The 19790-nt window shown below is 42.6% G+C and overlaps 1 protein-coding gene across 4 annotated transcripts in view; it reads left to right on the top strand.

Annotated features, from left to right (window-relative positions):
• Positions 1 to 19268, top strand: part of stard13b (StAR related lipid transfer domain containing 13b) — a 59841-nt gene extending 40573 nt beyond the window's left edge. For 3 of the 4 annotated variants that reach the window (XM_008276623.1, XM_008276625.1, XM_008276624.1), the window contains 13 exons: positions 9745 to 9816; positions 10835 to 10916; positions 12790 to 12853; positions 13771 to 15122; positions 15250 to 15420; positions 15672 to 15831; positions 16010 to 16208; positions 16401 to 16614; positions 17063 to 17177; positions 17296 to 17517; positions 17681 to 17898; positions 18013 to 18189; positions 18362 to 19268. In XM_008276623.1, the coding sequence (XP_008274845.1) occupies positions 9745 to 9816; positions 10835 to 10916; positions 12790 to 12853; positions 13771 to 15122; positions 15250 to 15420; positions 15672 to 15831; positions 16010 to 16208; positions 16401 to 16614; positions 17063 to 17177; positions 17296 to 17517; positions 17681 to 17898; positions 18013 to 18189; positions 18362 to 18479 (3164 nt within the window). In that variant the 3' untranslated portion in view covers positions 18480 to 19268. Of the gene's footprint in view, positions 1 to 7040; positions 7250 to 9744; positions 9817 to 10834; positions 10917 to 12789; positions 12854 to 13770; positions 15123 to 15249; positions 15421 to 15671; positions 15832 to 16009; positions 16209 to 16400; positions 16615 to 17062; positions 17178 to 17295; positions 17518 to 17680; positions 17899 to 18012; positions 18190 to 18361 lie in introns of those variants that run through there. The other variant, XM_008276626.1, reaches the window with a different exon arrangement.
• The last annotated feature ends 522 nt before the right edge of the window (positions 19269 to 19790 follow it).

Below are 19790 nucleotides of genomic sequence, written 5' to 3'. Positions count from 1 at the left end.
CTGATCATTTGAATCAGGTGTGTTGGAAGAGGGAAACATCTAAAACATGCTGGATAGGGGCTCTCGAGGACCAGGACTGGGCACCCCTGCTGTAGAGGATAGAAAGTTTCGAAAGTAAATTAATATATGTCTGTCATTGTCAAGTTGTAATACTTATTGGTTTAGTTTCGGGGAGATAAAGTAGCAGCATGTTTGTATGTGGATGAACATTTCTCCTGAATTTATTTCTGAAATACTTGAGAATGCCTCTTTAGAATATAAAACCATATCATGATATATTGATAGTGTAAGAAGTGGTTTTGGTTATTGTGATGTTGCTTAGCAGACAAAGAAAGAAAAAAAATACCTAGTTGAATCCAGATGACATTAATCAAAAATAGAGCTTAACATTTTATTTCCATTGATAAATAACTAGATCACAGACCGGCTGTGAACAGATGTGACTGGTCTACAGCTCCGATTGGTTGTTATGCTACATCACATTGTTTCTGAAGCCAACGTACCAGCAGTTGTTTGGTCGTTTTTGGTAATTTATTGCCCTCCTGATAAAGAATGAGTAACTGATTCCAGAGTCAGCCTGGAACAAACTGACTCAGTCCGACCAGCCTCTGGTAAATAAAGGTCACATTCATAAAAGGTCACTCTAATGTAGATTCCCACTTTTTGCCTGTATGTGGCAGCCTGAGCTCTTGTATGAGAATCAGTGTCGTTCCTACGCAGTCCGAGTGGCTGACAGCTGCCACATGTGCAGTGCTAATCATTTACCGAGTGTAGATTTCAGAAATGCCTCCGCTGCACTGTAACAGGAACCAAAGTCACATATTAACAGGTCCGCTTTGGAAAACTTTCCTTTGTATCCTACAGTTTAGAAAATGCCACTGAGCTAAATATTTTTGACCCTAGTAGTCAATAGTGATAAGTCCGATTATTTTGATAGTGTTCATGGGGATCTGGCTTGTTTTTTGGTTTTTAAATCCGGTAAAATCCATGATAAATGACGCATGTACAGATGTTAAATCTCAACTTACGCATTGTGGATTTATGTTTTGCAAAATATGAAAACTAGCTTTGTGACTCATCCCTCCAAAGCTGCATTCTTGAGATAGGGGTTGCTTTGTCTCTAATATATTGAACGCTATGTATTCAACATACAGTACATTTTCTCCTCAGTGGTATGTGAAGCATGCCAGGGGTCAGCACTTGGCTGCCCTCCGGTGGTAGAAATGTGCATTGCATGTCATTAGCTTGAAAAACTGACAGAGGTGTAAAAGGCAGCATGCATCCAGACCGCAGACTTTCAGCCGCTGTCTCTTGACTTTATAGGCCGTTGAGCCGGGGGGGTGACCGTCTGAACACAGCCTGTCATTGATGGCAGCACTGTGTGACACTGTGTGTGTGTGTGATGGAGAAACTGTGAATGCTCTGATAAAGCCGAACAATCACTTAGCTCTATCTATGCATTCTCGGTAAGCGAAGCTGCACCTCATCATTCACGACAATTTGTGCTGACAGTATCATTCTCTCCGCTGCGAGTCACAAGTCTGTTGCATGATTGCTGCTCCTGAGGAAGTCTTGTGGCCGTTGACTTTGATGTTGTTAATTAGGACCAGTGTCCCAAGGGATGGCACCATGCTTTTATTGTGGAGGTCCTGGCAGGGCTTTCTCACGGTAGGGGCCCTTGTTCTGACATTGGGCCCCCTCTCTACCCTCTGACTCTCTGAGGCCATTCCCAAAGAGGGAGGGAACCCCACATAGTCCCCTCTGGGATCCGGTCCAAATGAGAGGAAGGAGAACCTAATGGAGCTCTGCAGGATTCAACTTCAGAGGAGTTTCATCTAAATGTCCTTCCCCCCCATGTTCGTACTTTACAGACCTGTGGTCACACATTAAACATAATTTGTCAGCTTGCAGTGTTTTTGAACTTCCGAGTGTGATGTTTGATTTGTGTGGGTGCCACGACTTACGGAACATGTGTTGATAGCTTTCCAGTCAATCTTTTTCCATGTTTGAGTCAAGATTTTAGGTCAGCTGGCTGACAGTAACTCAAAGTCTGCCTTTAGCTATGTTATATGACATCGTTGGAAAACCAAATTACAGTGTTTATATAAGCTATCAAAGGGAAGGAAGAATTACAGCCACACAACCATGTATTATAAGTGGGAAAACAGCATGACATGGCAAGGCATGCAGCCCGCTGAGCTTTACCTAAAAGAAGACATGCATGGACTTTAAATCAGGACACAAACAGAAGCAAAGACCTTTAAGAACCTGTTGAATTTGTTTGTGGGGCTGAAGAGGAATACAGTTAACTACATGACCACATGGGAAACTGTGGGAGCCAGCTGTGAGGGAGCTGAAAAGACAACTGAAAAAGCCCAGATCAGAGTCTTGCTGAGAGAAGACAGAGAAGGAGAGACAGGGAGGAGGAAGAGAAAAGAGGGGAGTCGACAGCTCCAAGGAGATTTTAGTGGACAGAAAAGGGAGCTGGTGGAAAGTCAGACAGACCCAGAGAGTGAGTTCTCCCTTTCTGAAGTCTGCTTCCAGGCCTTAAGTCTGAATAGCAGGGAACACAGATGTCTGCAGGTACAATACCTCTGCAGGGTCTGTTTTAATAAGCTGTCGTACTGCTTATATGCTGCCTATGTTGGCATGAGGAGGGAGCAAAAACAACAAGATAATATTTGGCAAAATTTTTAAAAAAAAAACATTTTGAAAGATGAAAACTGCTGAGGGCAGATAGCAAGCCCTTGACGTGTCATTGCTGTCCAGCCTTCGTTTGTTGAAAAATCCTGCACTGTGTTATTTATTTATCTGCTGATATGGTGAAGAAGTTCAACTGAGCAACTAGAACAATGATTACTCTGCAAAGATCAACATTGGGTCAAAGAAATAGCCCAGGGTTTCAGGGAGGTATGCCCGGATGAAATGAAGAAGGAAATCTGCAAAAGCCAAAGCTGATGTTTTTATCACCAAAGAAAGCAAATCCTTCATAAAGGCCTCCAAGACGGTTGTCAGAACACTTCAGCATGCGTGGGAACATGGCTGCAGTCCAGCGTCTGGAAGTGTTTAGCTTGTGCATCTCGCTTTGGAAGTTGCTGTAGTATTTCGCAGAAAGCTGATTGATTTCTGGTCTATTTGGAGCTGCTGGCAGTAAAACGGAGGTGCATAGGGATGTGGAAATTGATGAGATTTCTCCTCCTTCCTAGAGGTTTGGGGTCAGAGGTCCTTTTTCGAGTAAAGGACACTTCTATTTAGGTTTCTTGCTAGAAGTCATGTGCCAACGTGTCCTGCAGCGTGACCAAAGGGCTCGAAGCTGAACACCTGTCTGTGAAGCCGGAGAATACTTGACACTTCCCCTGGTTTTTGCTATTTGCTAAGCAACCCCAGGGAATCAACATGTGGTTGTTAGAACATTTTCTCAAAACTGAGTGAATGTGAGACACTTTAACGAGTTGGATGAAAACACGGCAGAGCTAATGGTTTGAACTTTGAAGCCTTGGCGTGCTCAGAGGCCACGCAGCCCAAACGTCATACCCCTTATTTGTCTTCTGGCTGTGACACCCGACAAGATCAGTTTACAGTTTGGATTGGGGGATAATTTGTAAATCCTTCACTGAAAAGCTATTTGTGGTGGGATGAGACAATAACTCTGATAATCTTCCTCTCCCAGACTGTTGTTTGGTGACGTGGAATCCAAAGTGTAGAGATTTTCCATAGTGTAGAATGTTAACAACATCACGCTGACCCCACATGTTTTCACAGTAAAAACCCCCTTCAAGCTTGAGTTTTACTGTGCTTCCAGGCAGGACTTTTAAAAAGAAATTAATCAGCTCTGGCTTTTATGACAAGACTACCGGTAACCGACGCAGCACAGGAATAATGGTACGTGAATGAACGTCTAGGTATTTTAGTGTTGTCACTGTGCATTGTTTAATCATTAGTAACCTGTGAATGGTGCAAAAGCTGCGACTTCTTCCAGACTTTAGTGAGACAAAAGGAGAGACCGACAGAGAAACAGAGAGAGCTGATGGGTTGTTTCTCCTGAAGATGAAAGAGCGTTCTCTCTGGGTGTCCTTCAGAGGTGAAGGAGAGTGTTACCACAGCTGTGCTGCTCTTGTTTAAATTCAATACAGGACCTCAAGAGAAAAACACAGCCCAGATGACTTTTGACCCAGCAGGCTTTGGCAATGGTCAACAACATCAGCTCCCTAGCTCACATAGTTATGTTATTTACTCTCAGAATCAATAAGCTCTTGCTGTGAGTGTGTGTGTCTGCTGTGAAATGAAAGGTGGACCTCGTCTCTCACCAGTGGAGCCATTAAAAATTACTAAGATTCCTAAAGCAGGTTCTTTATATATGAGCAGCATGTCTCTGCTATGTGTGTTTTAACAGAGAACGAAAATAATGAGGAGAAAATGATGATGATGATGATGATGATATGTTTTACATTTAAAAGGCTGGTCTGTGAAGTATATAGTGGCTCTTTAATTGATTGTGGATGTCCGTGAAACTCTGACCTACACAGGTTCGGAATGCTAATGTCTCCTTGGCACTGCCTTTTCCTGGGCTCGCACTGTTTGTCCTCAAGTCTCTGTGTTCCGGGAGGCATTGAGGTCTGCTTTATCCACTTGTTACCAGAGACCTGTGGTCCATTGAAAGGAACTCTCCACAGGTCAGCGTGGACCACGGGGCAAAAGTATGCCCAAGATTTGCTAGCTCATTTGTATTTGAGGAAATTTTGTCGTGGTGTCTTAGCAACACAGCCTCGAGCTGATCATTTTAAACCTGCATCCCGTGTCGACGGCAGGATAACAGGTCCCCTGTGTGCCCCACAGGATCAAATGAGGGGGCTGAAGGTCTCTGGGTGATTCAACACTGGCTCTCTGTAATTACTCGGCCTGTGGAGCCAGCTAGCTCATGTGCCAATCACTGCATGAACAACAAAGGCACCTTGTTGTTAGTCACCTTTGTAGACAGATAATCTCTTAGATTTGACTATTGTTCTTTATTTCACCTTCTTGCCAGTTTGTTGATGATGAGAATGAACTCGGGACGCGTTGTGATGTTGCCCAGTGGCACCTCCTGTTTGGCTGATGCTTGTGGCACATTGTGCTGAGGATATTGAAGTCTGAGGAACATGTAGAGCTTTGTTAATTAAGACCTACTCTTGAAAATAGAAAGGCTTTATTCCCACGACTTTAGGTGAATTACATGGGGCACTGCACTATTAATCCACCTTGTGAATTGCCAGCGTTTCCCTTAGAGAACCTGAACCAACACCTCCTGTAGCCACAATCATGTTTCTCAAGCATCTTTTGGCTATCATTCATCCTTACTTGTGCTTCCTATTTGATCCCCCCATGCACAATTGTAAACTGTGAGACAGGAAGAATGTCAGGCTATTTTGGGCATGAAACATCAGATGTTGTGGTTTTTGGGCAGACTAGAAGAGGGGGCAGTGTGTGTTTCCCCTGACTGTCTGTCTAGTCTTAGCTGACTGCTCACTGTGAGTGAGTGTCTGTGTGCAATTAGCATCACAAAGGGGAAGAGAGGCCTCTCCTCTATGCCTCCCAGCGTGACGACACCTACTACTGTAATCTTTCTTCTTTTTTTTTTTTCCATATTGCTGGTTCTGTCTGTTTTCCTCCAGGTGTTCAGATAGACGATCTCCGCACTCAGTTGTAGTCTGACTTGTCAGGCTGATTCATTCTGCGGCAGTGCGGTGCGGGGGAGGAAAGACCAAACACATTTCTATGAGTCTACATAGTAAGCACTTACATGTTTGAGTAGATTGTTTGAAAGTGTTTCCAAACTTCTGATATATCTTGAGGGCATTTACACGTAGATGGCTTGTTAAGGTGACTAAAGTGGATTCTCTACGTCATTCTGTCTGTGCCTGGAGCTCTCCACCCGGCCCTGGCCCCACTAGTTCAGAAGAGGAAATGGCAGGAACTTCACAAAGTGAGGCAGGCACAGGAGAGGCGGACTACATCTGGAATTCCACTCACATGATAGGAAATTATGGATGGATATGATATCCTTACATAATCACAGAGCCATGGAAAACCGCAATAATTTAATGGGTCTTTTTCCACACGTTCAGCTAATAGATTTTCCTTATAAATCATAGATTGTGTGATTTTTGCCTTTTCAATAAAATATAAAATTGGGTTTTTAATGTATTCACTCAGCCAATTCAGTCCCTGTGTCCTCTTGGATTTGATTGAGGAGAGTGTATGCTTATACATATTTTTAACATTTCTCTTTTACCTTCTTTTCTCTGCTTAAAAAATGAACATTCTAATCTTGTTGGGGGAACTTGTTTCCTACCATCAGTCAGGGGATACTTGCGAGCACATTCTCGTTCATTATTAATTCATTATGTTTTGTTTTGTTTTTTCAAACTAACTTCTTCTTCTTTGTCGGATTCATTGTTTTCGCATCAGAAAAAGAGGTAGAGACGGCGGTGAAACAGACGAATATATCATTCTGATGATGTTAGTGCAGAGTCTTGTGAGCTCAGTGCCTCAGGATGATTCACTGCTGCTGATTGCTGACAGTTTGTGTCATGGTTTTCCCCGAGTTCAGCTGCCTACGTTTTTTCCATTACACTGACCTGCCGGATCAACATCTGGACTCCTCAAAACCATGTTTCCCTTTTGTTTGTTTAAGTTCAACATTTCCCACATCAGCTTTAACACTTCTTGGATACAGTTTCGAAGGACTGTTGAAGCTGACCTTGTGCAATACGGGCAAAACGACTGAAAACAGAGACGTACATCAGGAAACGGCAGTAAATTTAGCATGTTTAAAAGCGACGTCTTGAAATAAAAGAGGGTTCCAGAATATGGAGGCAATCCTCGCTGTTTGGCTGCAGCTTAGATCTTTGCCAAAAATGTGCTGAGTGGGGTATAAAAGAGTTGTCGTGGGCAGAGCTGGGTAGGAGGGTCGGGCACAAGGAGCCGAAGGGGAGGAAGGGGTGGGGGTGAACGTTCGGGAGCCTGCCACAGAAAGGGGTGGGTTGAGGGAGAGATTTAGTGTTGGGACAGGCACATGGTGGTTGGGGGTAGATGGAAAAGAGAAAGGAAAAGAGGGAGCTGTGGATCTGAGTTCAAACTGCAAGCTGTGTTCAGAGAGAGAGCAGGAATGTGGCTCAGCGTGGGAATGAAGATGCTCTGACATGCTGAGAGACACTCTTAAGTCTTGATGGATATATGAACCACACTGGCTGTATGATGAAAATATCCCGTAAGTACACAACAAATTTGTTACCGGAAGGAAACTTACAGTTGTTAGTTGATTCAAGGGCTTTGGAGAAGATTTGCATTAAGGCCAGTGAGGATGACGGTTTGTTTTTATTCACCAGGAGCCTGACAGAATGAATCTGTTATATTTTTGGTCTTTCAAAACAGTGTGAAAGGAAAAGGATTATTCTTAGTCACAAAGCTTCGCTGTCAGACATGCAGCTAAGGACAAAACAAGGCATATTAAAATCCTCAGAAGTTTTTGCTCATGCAGTTGTCTGTAAATATTTTATGAAGTGTGCAGAGTGGAATGTGGTTGAGCCTTTCAAACTGTCATAATTTTGGCACCGCTCAGCTCAAGGACTATCCAAGTGTGCCATATCTTTTCCTCCAGCACTTTGTTACACATTATATCTGAGCAACAAATTGCATAACCAGTGTTCTTGATAGCCAGCGTTGCATGAAGTGAACTGTAAGGGAAGGAGTCGCCCTCGCCACAGATACTTTAGTCGTACACAGCTTTTGACATTCTGGGCCATTGTGTCACAGCCAAAGTGGGCTTCATCTCTTTGTGAAACTGTAATTTTATACTGTACACAGTTTTAAAAGCTGCGGGTTGTAGAGAGCAAACACAAGTTCTCATTCTTTGGCATGATGCCCGCCCAGCCTTTTATCCACAAGAGATTTCCTTAGAGAGAGGATGAGAGGACAGAATGTCTCGGTATCGTGTTACAGAATGCCAAACAGAGAGGAATTCCCAGCTCATGTTACTTGCTCCCAGTGGTCCAACCTGCGGCTGTGGGACACAAGAGGACCTGGCAGCGCTCTCACTGTGTGCTGCAGTTGAATAATACAGGCCCGATATTATCCACCTGGGAGGGAAGCCTAGCTGCACAGAAAGCCTTTAGCTCCTGCTGATACAGGTGGGAACAGAGCAGAGCGGCTCCTGGCAGCGTACGCATGTTGACTTAACTGTTGGTTAAGGGGGGTAAACAGTAGACTCTTTTTTTTTTTTTTTGTCATCCAAGGACACAGGGAAATGTTAATATTTATTCAGTTGCTGGTCAGTCTGAAGACCAAAGTCACTTTTCATTGATTTCTCAGGAACAGGGAAGTGAAGCAGCCCAGGTGAGTCCTGGTTCAACAGTTTTGAAAAGCAGATGATAGCAGTATCTTCATTGCGAGGGGATAGTCGCCGTAATTACGCAGTATTGTGTGATGAATGACCGCGGTTCATGTTTCGGACGTAGTGCGTCAGGCGCAGACGGGGACTGGAACTGAGAGCTCAGATGTGTGATGGCACGGTTATTTGTCACCCGTGGCTCCAGCTCATGTGTAGCTTCTCTTGGATGTGATGTTTACGCTCTTGCAATGATTTGGAGATTCTCTGCATTGTGGAAAGCTTGCTAAAGCACAGATGTGTGTTTGGGAAAAGAGCCAGTGGAACATTTATCAGCTGCTTTATAAAGCACTGGGACTGGTAAGGATATCTTAGTGTTCCATGTGAAGTATGTGCTTTTTATTTTTTATAGCCACTGTGATTTCTAATTCTCAGTTGTGTAGCTGGAGAGTAACTGCCTTTTAAATAATGGCTTGAGTATTCTGTAGGATTTTTTTAAAATTCACATTTATTTTCATCATAAATTAATCCGTCAGTCAGTTTCTCTAATATTTAATTTGTTGTTTCGTCGAGTAAATATCAAAAACTAATTGTATCATCCAACTAACAGAATTAAAAGAAACTGTAGAAACCAGTAAATAATTACATACATAAGCAGAACTGAAGCTGGAACTAGTGCATTTTGAATGTTTTTTTCTTTAAAAATTACTTAAACGATTTTTTCTGAAAATTCTTCCTATGAATGCTCTGTTGATAACTGAACAGTGACTTTATCTCTCAGCTCCTGGTGCTTAAAGAATAACTTCCACATAACTGGTGACAGTTTCAAGTAAAACATAATGTTTGTGGGCTTCTTCTTTATTCAGTTTCTTTTATGTATGTATTGAACTAAATTATAAATGTCCTTTCTTAATGTAAATAGTAGCACTGCTGTGTCAGACATCATGTCTCGCGGAGGCGGTAAATAGCACCCAGCTCTATTAGCATTAATGGAAAGGTGCCAACGGTCCGTTTCCTCTCCTTGTCATCGGCGGCTCTGAAGCCTGCAGACGGCTCACGCTGTAGGACCACTTTACGATCCCGACTGTGGGGGTTAGTTCTTTATCAGAAACTCCGAGCAAATGTTTGTTTGCGTGGACTCTATAAAGGAGTGACAGTGTTCTGAGTAAGATTCATTTCAACCTGAACTCTAGTTTTCTATCCTTTTAAGTTTGTTTATGTCTTAAAATGAGTTAACTCTCTTTCAGGTTTATACATGGTTGTACCTCTGGTTCTATTCATACAAGAAACAAGAGGCTGTTTTGTTTACTCACCTTATGTGATTGACTTTCACTTCTGTTTTTCTCTGTTCTTAAAGCACATCATTTTTTGTGTTCCAGAAATTGAGGCGAAAGAGGCGTGTGACTGGCTGCGGGCAGCAGGATTTCCCCAGTATGCTCAGCTCTTTGAAGGTAATAAAAGCTCTCCCACATGCATTCATCACAAAGAGGGGAAATGTTGTTTGGTTAAAAGATAGAGATTAATGAACTAGCACGCCAATAAAAGGGTTCTGTGATAAACTGAAAATGTAATTTTGATTTTAGATCTCTTGTGAAAAGAAACACTGTTATAGCGTGAACACTGGCTTTTCAGGATGATGAGTGAATAATGGTACACAGTGTCATCTGGTCTTTCTGCAGCACTGTACACAAAACCATGTATTCATGGGCTGCATAGTGAGTCTCCTTCATACAACTGTCCTCAGGAAGCTTTGGAGCTCGGGCTCCAGTCAGATCCCCAGACACCACAAAACAAGTGGAACATCAGCTGCTTTTAAAGTCTAATCTTTTCCAAGCTACAGTTACTGCATAAACATGTCTTCTGTGCTTAAAGACTGAAGTCATGGGAAGAAATGGGTTTTTATCAGAGTTTAAAGTAGCTGTACTCCCACAGTTCTTTTGTGTGGTTGGGCCAGACTTTTGATGTGCTTTGGTGCAATATATTTGTTTCCTGACAGTTTGTAGATAGCAAGAAAACTCCAGAAAATGTGCACTGATAATGCTGCTGGAGTGCAAAGAGCTTCATTCTGATGCCGCGGCTGCATGTTTAAAATGATATTAATGAAAGAACAGACCGAGCCTTGTTGAGGTCTGAGTGCTCGCTGCCGCTTCTGCTTTTTATAAGAAGTTAACAGCTTCACATGAATGCAGTGGAATGTTAGATTCAGTCTCTTGAGTTATGTAAGAGGAAGCCCATACCCAGAGCAAGACGTAATACCCACACAAGCCCGAGCGCTGTTATTTGGGCAAATTCTGCCTGTTCTCATTAGCATCACATACAAAACAAGTTTGATGGTCGCCCGGCCTTCAATGTACTTCTTGGAAAGAATGTGGTTTCCACATCTTTCTTTCCATTTATCCCGACTGTTGAAATATCAAGTGGAATCTCAACGCTGCCACTCTCTCTTGTTTTTATGCGTTTTTCCTGCAGATTCCCAGTTCCCCATTGACATTACCCCTGTGAAAAGAGATCATGACTTTCTGGACAAAGATCTCGTGGAACCTCTGTGCAGGTAAACAGATGTTTGACACTGAAAAGATAGTGGCTCATCCATGAGTCAATAAAGTTAGTTCCACATCACTTTCCTTCCCTAAATCACGTGGACCTTTGTGAGAAGTAAAATCCCATCTCATGATGTTGAAAGCGTAATGTGCATTTTGTAAAGAATCTCATGAGTAAAAGACAATTTTTCACACACTCCTACATTACATAACACTGCAGAAATAACATTTATTAAATCAATACAGATCTTCAACAGACCAGTCCTATCTGAGGGCACTGAAATGAACCCATGTTGAGATATATTAAACAAGATTCTTCTTCCCTTCCTCTGACATAACAGCATGAGGAATGTTGGATATGCCTGTTTTTTTTTCCTAATTTGAGTATAAAGAATATAAAAGTACATTAAGCCAACAACTGGTGGTTCCACATCACACCCTTGTAGGGCAAAACAGCTCATGTACTTCTTCAAGCCAAGATGAAAACAGCTCTTCAGCTACCACAGTCACTATGGCAACCATTCCGAGAGGGAGGCAGGAGGAGCATGAGGGGAGCCTCGCACAGCTCAATATACTGTGACTCTAAACAACCTTAAAGCAACTCATCTAAATTCCAAACTAGCCACGGGATAAATAGAAGACAATTGGAAACAGTTCCACCTCCAATGTGATTTTGTCCGTGACTTCCCGGCATCTCTATGGTAACATAAGGATGGCTTTATAATCAGTTACACCGCCGCAGACTTACGTGCAAAAATAAATACCACCCAACATTCTGTGGGTGTCTTTGATAGAAGTGAAACTGATAGATATTTCATACATGTGAGCGCTCCCTCTGATCCCTGCCTAAGCAGCCTCCTATTTTAGAAACCACATTCAAAGCTCTTTCGGCCTGTGGAATAAAAGGGCCCCCCAGCTTAGAAATCCTCTCTTCAGTTGTGTACCGCTATCTACAGTTACAATCATGGGAACGTCTTGTTTGACTAACCCCTATGATCTACAGCACTGGAGTAAAGTTAGAGCCTCCAGCCGAGGTCATTTACTGACACAGAACAATACTGTCAATCAGTTAAAAAAAGACCGTTAGCAATCTGGAGCTGTTAAAGCTTGTAATTATCTTCCCGCAAATTCGCTTCTTTTCGTCTGAAGCCAACACTCAGTTGAGCTGCAGTGTATTTTCTTATGCCGTCATCTTTTCCCCATGCTATTGTTGGTTCATGTACAGTTTTTTAGAGCTGCTGCTGCTGCACACCCACAAACTCTAGTAAACTCTAATCGCTAAGCACACGCTCAAAGAATGACTCTGTATTGTTAATTATAGATACTGGAACAGTTCCACTCTTTCTCTGAGAGAGTTTTTTAAAGCTGACTGTATTAGTATGTCAAAAGCATCACTTTCATGTGACTTTGTTGGAAAAAAATGGAAGAATACTGACATGATCTGTAAGTTTTTGAAATGATGGCCTCTCCAAATCACACGTGAGCACAATCAGCATGTCAAGTGCGTAGATGGCATCAAACACTGCTTCATTAACTGGACATTGACTTCTACAGATGACAGTTTTTAACGAGTAAGGCTGTGATTGCACGTGGCTGACCTTAAATTCACCTTTCTTCAGACTACCACACACAACCCTTCAAGCCACAATCACTTATATCCAACCCTGAGAGGAAGAGAACAGAGCAACTGACAATTACCGGCGTTCATTAGGTTTAGGCTATTATGATGCGGACAGACTGGCTTTCCCTCTGGGTCTGGTTGTGCATCCAGAACAGAAGCTGATCAGATTAACACTTAAATAGCAAACAGAAGGGGGTCTATTTCTAGTATGCTCATTAGGAGACTATTGTGGTGTTTTCATCCTTTGGCCATTTTTCTTTCAGGCGACTCAACACTTTGAACAAGTGTGCTTCTATGAAACTTGACGTGAATCTTCCAAAGAAGAAAGTAAGTGTTGAGTCTTTCACTTTCGAGGTTGATAACTGAATGAAAAATGCAGCGCTATGACAAGTATGATGCAACACGATATGTATTCTGGGAAAACGCAGTCTTCCCACTTTGAAAATATATATTTTTAAAACACCGACGACACATTGGGTATTGTTTTCTCCCAGCCAAGAGCGTAGCCTTAAGCGTGTGGTTTTCTTTCTGCGTGCACGTAATATTTTGAAATAATACACGCAGTATGGTACCTCTTAAGGTTTGGCCTTGACTCAAATATCACAATGGTCATTAGAAATTGTTACAAAACTGAAGACAAAAGTCAGTGTCCTTGTAAGAAAGGGTGTTGTCTTACAAATTGCCTTAAGTTATGCATGTGCTTCCTGCAGCAACACACACATAGTCTGGTTTTGTCTTCCTAACCCACATTCAGTGATATTTTAGATGGTACCATTGTTACATCAATGCCTATTATTACTTTTTTGTTCCCATATTATAATACTGCCTGCTGATACATATTAATGATTTTCCTGCCTTGATCTATTTATGGAAAAGTCTTTAACTCAAAGGAATAATTTAGGGTTATATCACGGTTGGCTGATTGCATAATGTTATTAGTTCTGAGCCATGTTTACCTTGCAAGCCAGCTGATGCTATGAATATTTTTTCTACCAATAATAAAAAGAGGGAAAATATGCAATGGGTATTTAATGAAGTACACAAAGGTTTGTGTTTTGTCAATCTCAATAATTCCATTTCAATACTATTCATGCTCACAATCACTGTATGTATGAGCTCTTTAATTTATTTAACATTATTATGGATAGTTATGAACACGGTTTTAAAAGAGGTAAATAGAAACATTCATATTCATAGACTGAATTATGTAAGCCACAGTGATAACATACGCCATCTCTCCCCAGAGTGAAGACTCTGATGAAGAAGACCTGTTTGCCATCAGTGACAAATGGACCTTTGAGTGGAGCAGCCGGCGTTGGTCCAGGTTACAGGACATTGACTGTCTGCTGGGAAACCACGGAGAGGGTCAGACCTCCAGGGACGGCGTGCCTCTGAGAACCACCACCAGCAGCGAGAGTGTCCTGACGGACCTCAGTGAGCCAGAGGTCTCCTCTTTGCACAGTGAGAGCAGCGGAGGCAGCGGTCATAGGGGCCTCAGCACAGAGGACTCCGACTGCTCCAACCGCACAGATTCTGCAGCAATGCCAGACTCTACTTCTCTCACAATGCCTCACATCCCCAAAGAATTTGCTCACTATGGCTCACTGCCTGACAAACACGGCAAGACAGGCCGCACCCGTGCCAAAGACTTCCTGAAGCGAATGGAGACACTGAGCTCCCGACGAACTCTGGGAAGGGGCCGCAAGGCGTTGGTCATCAGCTCTCCGGTGCTGCAGCAGGAAGCGCGGGCGCTGAAGACGATGCGGTGTGTCGAGATCATAAACGGAGATGGTAGGGCTCCAGAACAACCGTCCAGCAAAGCTCCGCCGTCCCAGTCCGGTAGTGAAGGTAGCAGCCATTCCAGCGGCAGCACTGTCAGCACACCCAGTCTGAAAGAGCGTAAGGCTCACAGAGCTGACTACAAGCGTAGCGGCATGTATTTGGAGGACATAGACATCTTCTCAGACACCCAAGAGAATAAGGTTGCCGAACAAAACCGCAGAAATGAATTCTGCTCCTATGAAGACCTGGTGGTCCACATTCCTAAAGACCACAAGCCAGGGACTTTCCCCAAAGCACTGTCCATAGAGAGCCTATCTCCAACCAATGGGGCCTCTATTAACTGGCACACCGGCAGCATGCACCTGGACGCCCCACTAATTCCTTGCAGAAAGGAAAGCAGGCCTGTCACCCAGTGCTGCTCCAGAGGCAGCCGCATCAGCGTGTATGATAATGTTCCTGGCTCACATCTGTATGCCAGCACCGGAGACCTGATAGACCTGGAGAAAGAGGACCTGTTTCCGCACCTGGATGATATCTTGCTTCACGTCAATGGTCTGCAGCAGATAGTGGACCACTGGTCAAAAAATGTGTTGCCGGGAGGAGAAGTGCAGGTGGACAGGGAGAGGGAAGATAAAGTGGGCCTCCAGTCCTCTAGTCAGATCACATTGGACTTTGAGGGGAATTCTGTCACAGAAAGCCAGACCACACGCAGTGACGGGGACAGAGACAAAGTATCGCTTGCTGAGACAGAATCTACGAGGCTCAGGGAAAGGAGGGACTCAGGAGTGGGCGCCTCGCTCACACGACCTAACAGGTGCGACTCGTGTAACTGTACTTGAGTACTTGGAAAATGCACTCATTTGTTTTCTATTAACAAAAACAACTAAAATGTTTTTTTTAATATTTTATTATAATAATAATTTTATCTTTTCTGGCATTAGGTTACGATGGCCAAGCTTTCAGATATCTAATCGCCTAAGTCACTCAGTGGCTTCCCTGCAGATTACAAACCAGTCGGCAGGCCAGCTGAGTTTGTTACAGAAGTTTTCTCTGCTGCGTCTTACTGCAATCATGGAGAAATACTCCATGTCCAACAAGCATGGCTGGACTTGGTAAGTCTGATCTGAAAGTCCACTTTTGATGTAATTCATAATTAAACAGTACATTTTATCAAATTCCTGTGAACTAATAATCTGTATTTGCCCAAATTACTATTGCTAATTTGTGTGTCTTCATGAATACCTGCAACCACATTTCTTTAATACTATTTCATGTTAAGGAAATGTCTAAATGCTGCATGTTTAGTTCTTGTTTAGCCAGTAGAGCAGAATTTTAAAGGATGTTTTGTTGATGTGTCTCCCAGGTCTGTACCAAAGTTTATGAAGAGAATGAAGGTACCAGATTATAAGGACAAGAATGTGTTCGGAGTTCCTCTCATTGTTCATGTGCAGCGTTCGGGACAACCCCTGCCCCTCGGCCTGCAGCAGGCCCTGCGGTACCTGAGGAGCCAGTGTCTTGACCAGGTCAGTAACAGCAGACATCCTCTCAGGCTGCATGTGTAATGTGGTGTGGTGTAAGATTTCAGTGCATAGGTTTTATCAGTTCTGCTGACAGTCTATAGCGGAACTGCTGTACAGTGGGATTAGAAGTTGCTGTCAGCTGTCAACATTAAAACTCGTTTTTTTTTTTTTTTGCTTCCAGGTGGGTCTTTTTCGTAAATCAGGAGTGAAATCTCGAATCCAAGCTCTGAGGCAGATGAATGAAAACTCTCCAGACAATGTAAACTATGAGGATCAGTCTGCTTATGATGTGGCCGACATGGTGAAGCAGTTCTTCAGAGATTTACCCGAACCTCTGCTCACCAGCAAGCTGGGGGAGACCTTCCTCCACATCTACCAGTGTAAGCACATAAATCTCTCTTTGCTTGTTGTTTTAATTTTAATGTCTCGTTTTTATTTTTTTTTTCACATTTGGAAAACATTGTGAAACTGCGCCTGAACTAACAGGGTAACAGGTCATGAGTGCTTTTCTCTCTTTTATTATTATGTCTGTAAAGCAGAAATGATAAAAATACTTTCTTTCACATGTGCAGATGTGCCCAAGGACCAAAGGTTGCAAGCCGTACAGGCGGCCATCATGCTGATGTCAGATGAAAACCGAGAGGTGCTGCAGACACTTCTCTGTTTCCTCAGTGACGTCACTTCGTCTGTGGAGGAGAACCAGATGACACCCATGAACATTGCTGTGTGCCTGGCCCCCTCCCTCTTCCACCTCAACATACTGAAAAAAGACAATCTCTCACCAAGGTAGTTTTTTTTCTTTTTTTCTTGTGTGACAATTAACTTGGTGTCTGTGATTTTGGGCCAGCCTTGCTGCCTGCAACTCTGCCCCCAATAATGAACAAGACATGCATGCATTCTATTAACTCTGCCGTGATTATCTTCACCTATGACTCCATAAAGGCGGGCATAAAATGGGTTACAGAGTTAGCTCAGCCCTGGGGGTGTAGTAGATTACTCTCTTTCTGGGCCAGTTTTAAAAGGCCATGACACTCTTTTTAAAGCTTAATGTTTTATGAGACCATGCTGTGTACAAACAAAGCAAACTCTCTAATTTAGCATGCTGAAATTGTTGCTAAAGGGATCAAAGGCGTTCCCTGCAGTGCGGAAGAAGGGTTTATGTACTGTGTTTTTCGGGGACGGTGACCTGAAGACTCTGCTGGCCTAATAATTTTTCTCTCACCATAATCTCCAGGGCCATGCAGAAGAAATATGCCACAGGCAGACCAGACCAGAAGGATCTGAATGAAAACTTAGCAGCAACACAGGGCCTTGCTCATATGATCATGGAGTGCAATCGTCTCTTTGAGGTACAAGAACCTGTAATTGATTTGTAGCCGAAATTTCAGGCCTGGATGCAATAACCGCTCCGTTTATATTTGCTGTGAGTCTTACCTCATGTTTTTGTTTTTTTCTTACACCCATTAGATCCCTCATGAGATGGTTACTCAGTCGCGTAATTCGTACGTGGAAGCTGACTTGCATGCACCGACAATTGACGAGCTGTGCAAGCAGCTGGAAGATGATGATGGAACATACCAAACACATATGGAGGGGAGACTTCAGAACCTGCTCAAAGAGGCCCGGGAAAAGTCCAAATACTGGGTGTCATGCAGCAGCTCTGACAACACAGAACTCTACTATAAGAAGGTTAGTGTTCTATCTTGAACCTTACAACAGCTCATCAGCACAACAAATAACAAAATGCAGTGCTCAATAAGGGCCTTTTCCTTTTGTACCTCAAGCATGGATCTTAAATGACTGTTAGACACACAACTGAGAATGATGGTCTGTTTCTTTGTATGCTATCCAGGTGGGAGATGGGAACCCTTTGAGACGTTGGAGAGTGTCTGTGGAGGTGGAAGCACCACCATCTGTAGTGTTGAACCGGGTGCTGCGAGAGCGCCACCTGTGGGACATGGACCTGCTTCAGTGGAAAGTGTGTGAGACACTGGACAAGCAGACAGAAGTGTTTCAGTATGTCCTCAATCGCATGCCCCCTCATGCCAGCAGGGACTTTGTGGTTCTCAGGTGAGTGGTGATAAAAATGAAAACACTAGACAACATGTCATTTTTTTGTTTTTTAATGAGCCATAATTAAATTTATTTTGGAATAAATACTCAATCTCTTTCTGTTTATCCAAGGTCATGGAGGACAGACTTGCCAAAAGGCGCCTGCTCCCTGGTGTCTGTGTCTATAGAGCATGAAGATTGTTCTCCTATAGGAGGGGTACGAGCTATAGTCCTGGAGTCCAACTACCTGTTGGAGCCCTGTGGCTCAGGAAAGTCCAGACTGACTCACATCTGCAGAGTGGACATGAAGTAAGTCCCACAAGAAACCGGATATTTTCTCGTTCACTCTTTTAGTCAGTGCTAAAAAGTTATTTATTTTGCAAACCAATACATTTTTGCATGATTTTAGTTGTTTTTCTAAGGTGATTAAGCTTTTTATACATATGCTAAAGTGTACTAAATATACTGTTTGGATTTGCAGGGGAAGGACTCCAGACTGGTACAACAAAGCCTTTGGTCACCTTTGTGCTGCAGAAGCTGCCCGGATCCGCAACTCCTTTCAGCCGCTAATCACAGATGGCCCCGAGACCAAAATCTGAAATTCTTCGCCATTTGTGTCTGCTCAGCCTTGAGATCAAGATTGAGCCTTTGAGTCATTGCTAACAGGCAGACACAAAAGCACAGACAGGACCCCAGAACTAAAGCACAGTTTATTGTTTGTATTTCTGAGTACAAATGCTCTGAGAGTAATGTTAAGCTCCTCTGTACTTGCACAATAATAAAGAGGACATCTTATAGGTGCTGAGCATAATTATTCAATGGGAAATTAATCATCCTGCCAATGTTCTTGACGTTAGGATTTTATTTACCGTTATGTTGCTAAACCTGTATGTTATGATAATTATTATCTTTAATAATATTATTGTGTTATTGTTACTATAATCTACAATGTCTAGGACATTCAAGCTCTTAAATGCTTCCGGGAAGCATGTATATGTTATTCATGTCAGATTTAAAGCTATAATTATTATGATGTACACTCAAGTGTCTGTATATATGTGTGTGAATATCATGTAAATGCAAACGACATGTATATATTGTACATATGTGAAGGGGTAAATAGTACATATGTTAATTCGCTATATATTGAATCTTTAACTGTGTCAACCTTCCTGTAATACACGTGGTACAAAATTGTAAGCTGGTTTTACTTTGCTTCAGTATTGCCATTTTGGAATGGGTGTAATTTTATTAAACTTTGACCTCCAGTGGTTGTGAAAAGAATGACTTAAGGTTTGACTCGATCATACCTGCTTTAGGGTACTGGATTGTGCAGTCAGGTACCAGAACATCATTTTTTTAAAAATAAAACTATCAAAATTGTAAAATGTTTGTACGTGCTGACTCTTAACTTTGCAGCCACATCACTGAGAGGAAACTCACTTCTCTCTGATCTGGGATGAGAGGGACCTCTGCTGGCTATTTGAAAGAAACACGTGACTGTAAGGAGTCCATAAGGGAGGACAGCTTATGTCAACTTCAGTCTCATTTTACTGCAAACATAACAGTGATTCAGAATGTTAAAGAATAAATCATTGTCTCTGACTATTGCTCAGAAATTGAAAGTGAAAACTGGGATGGACTGAGTAAATAAATCAGCTTGATTGGTGTTTTGACCACTAGATGGCTCTTTGTGATCAGCAGAATAATCATTACTGTGGCATTTTATTGAACATATTGCAATTATGCTCCTGTTTGTCACAGGTATTTTCTGTATTTTTTAACAGGTAGATGTCTGATTTGGAAGTGTGCATGACAGTGATAATGGAGTAACACTTCTGTATTGAGAGCTGCCACATCCAGATCCATTCAAATCTTGAGTAAGATACAATTAGATGTTGTGGGAGTTC

Source organism: Stegastes partitus, unplaced genomic scaffold (assembly GCF_000690725.1).
Source record: "Stegastes partitus isolate 25-593 unplaced genomic scaffold, Stegastes_partitus-1.0.2 Scaffold78, whole genome shotgun sequence".
Classification (NCBI taxonomy): Eukaryota; Metazoa; Chordata; class Actinopteri; family Pomacentridae; genus Stegastes; species Stegastes partitus.
Note: the sequence above shows the minus strand (reverse complement) of the source record. Positions and strands in the feature narration are given on the sequence as shown.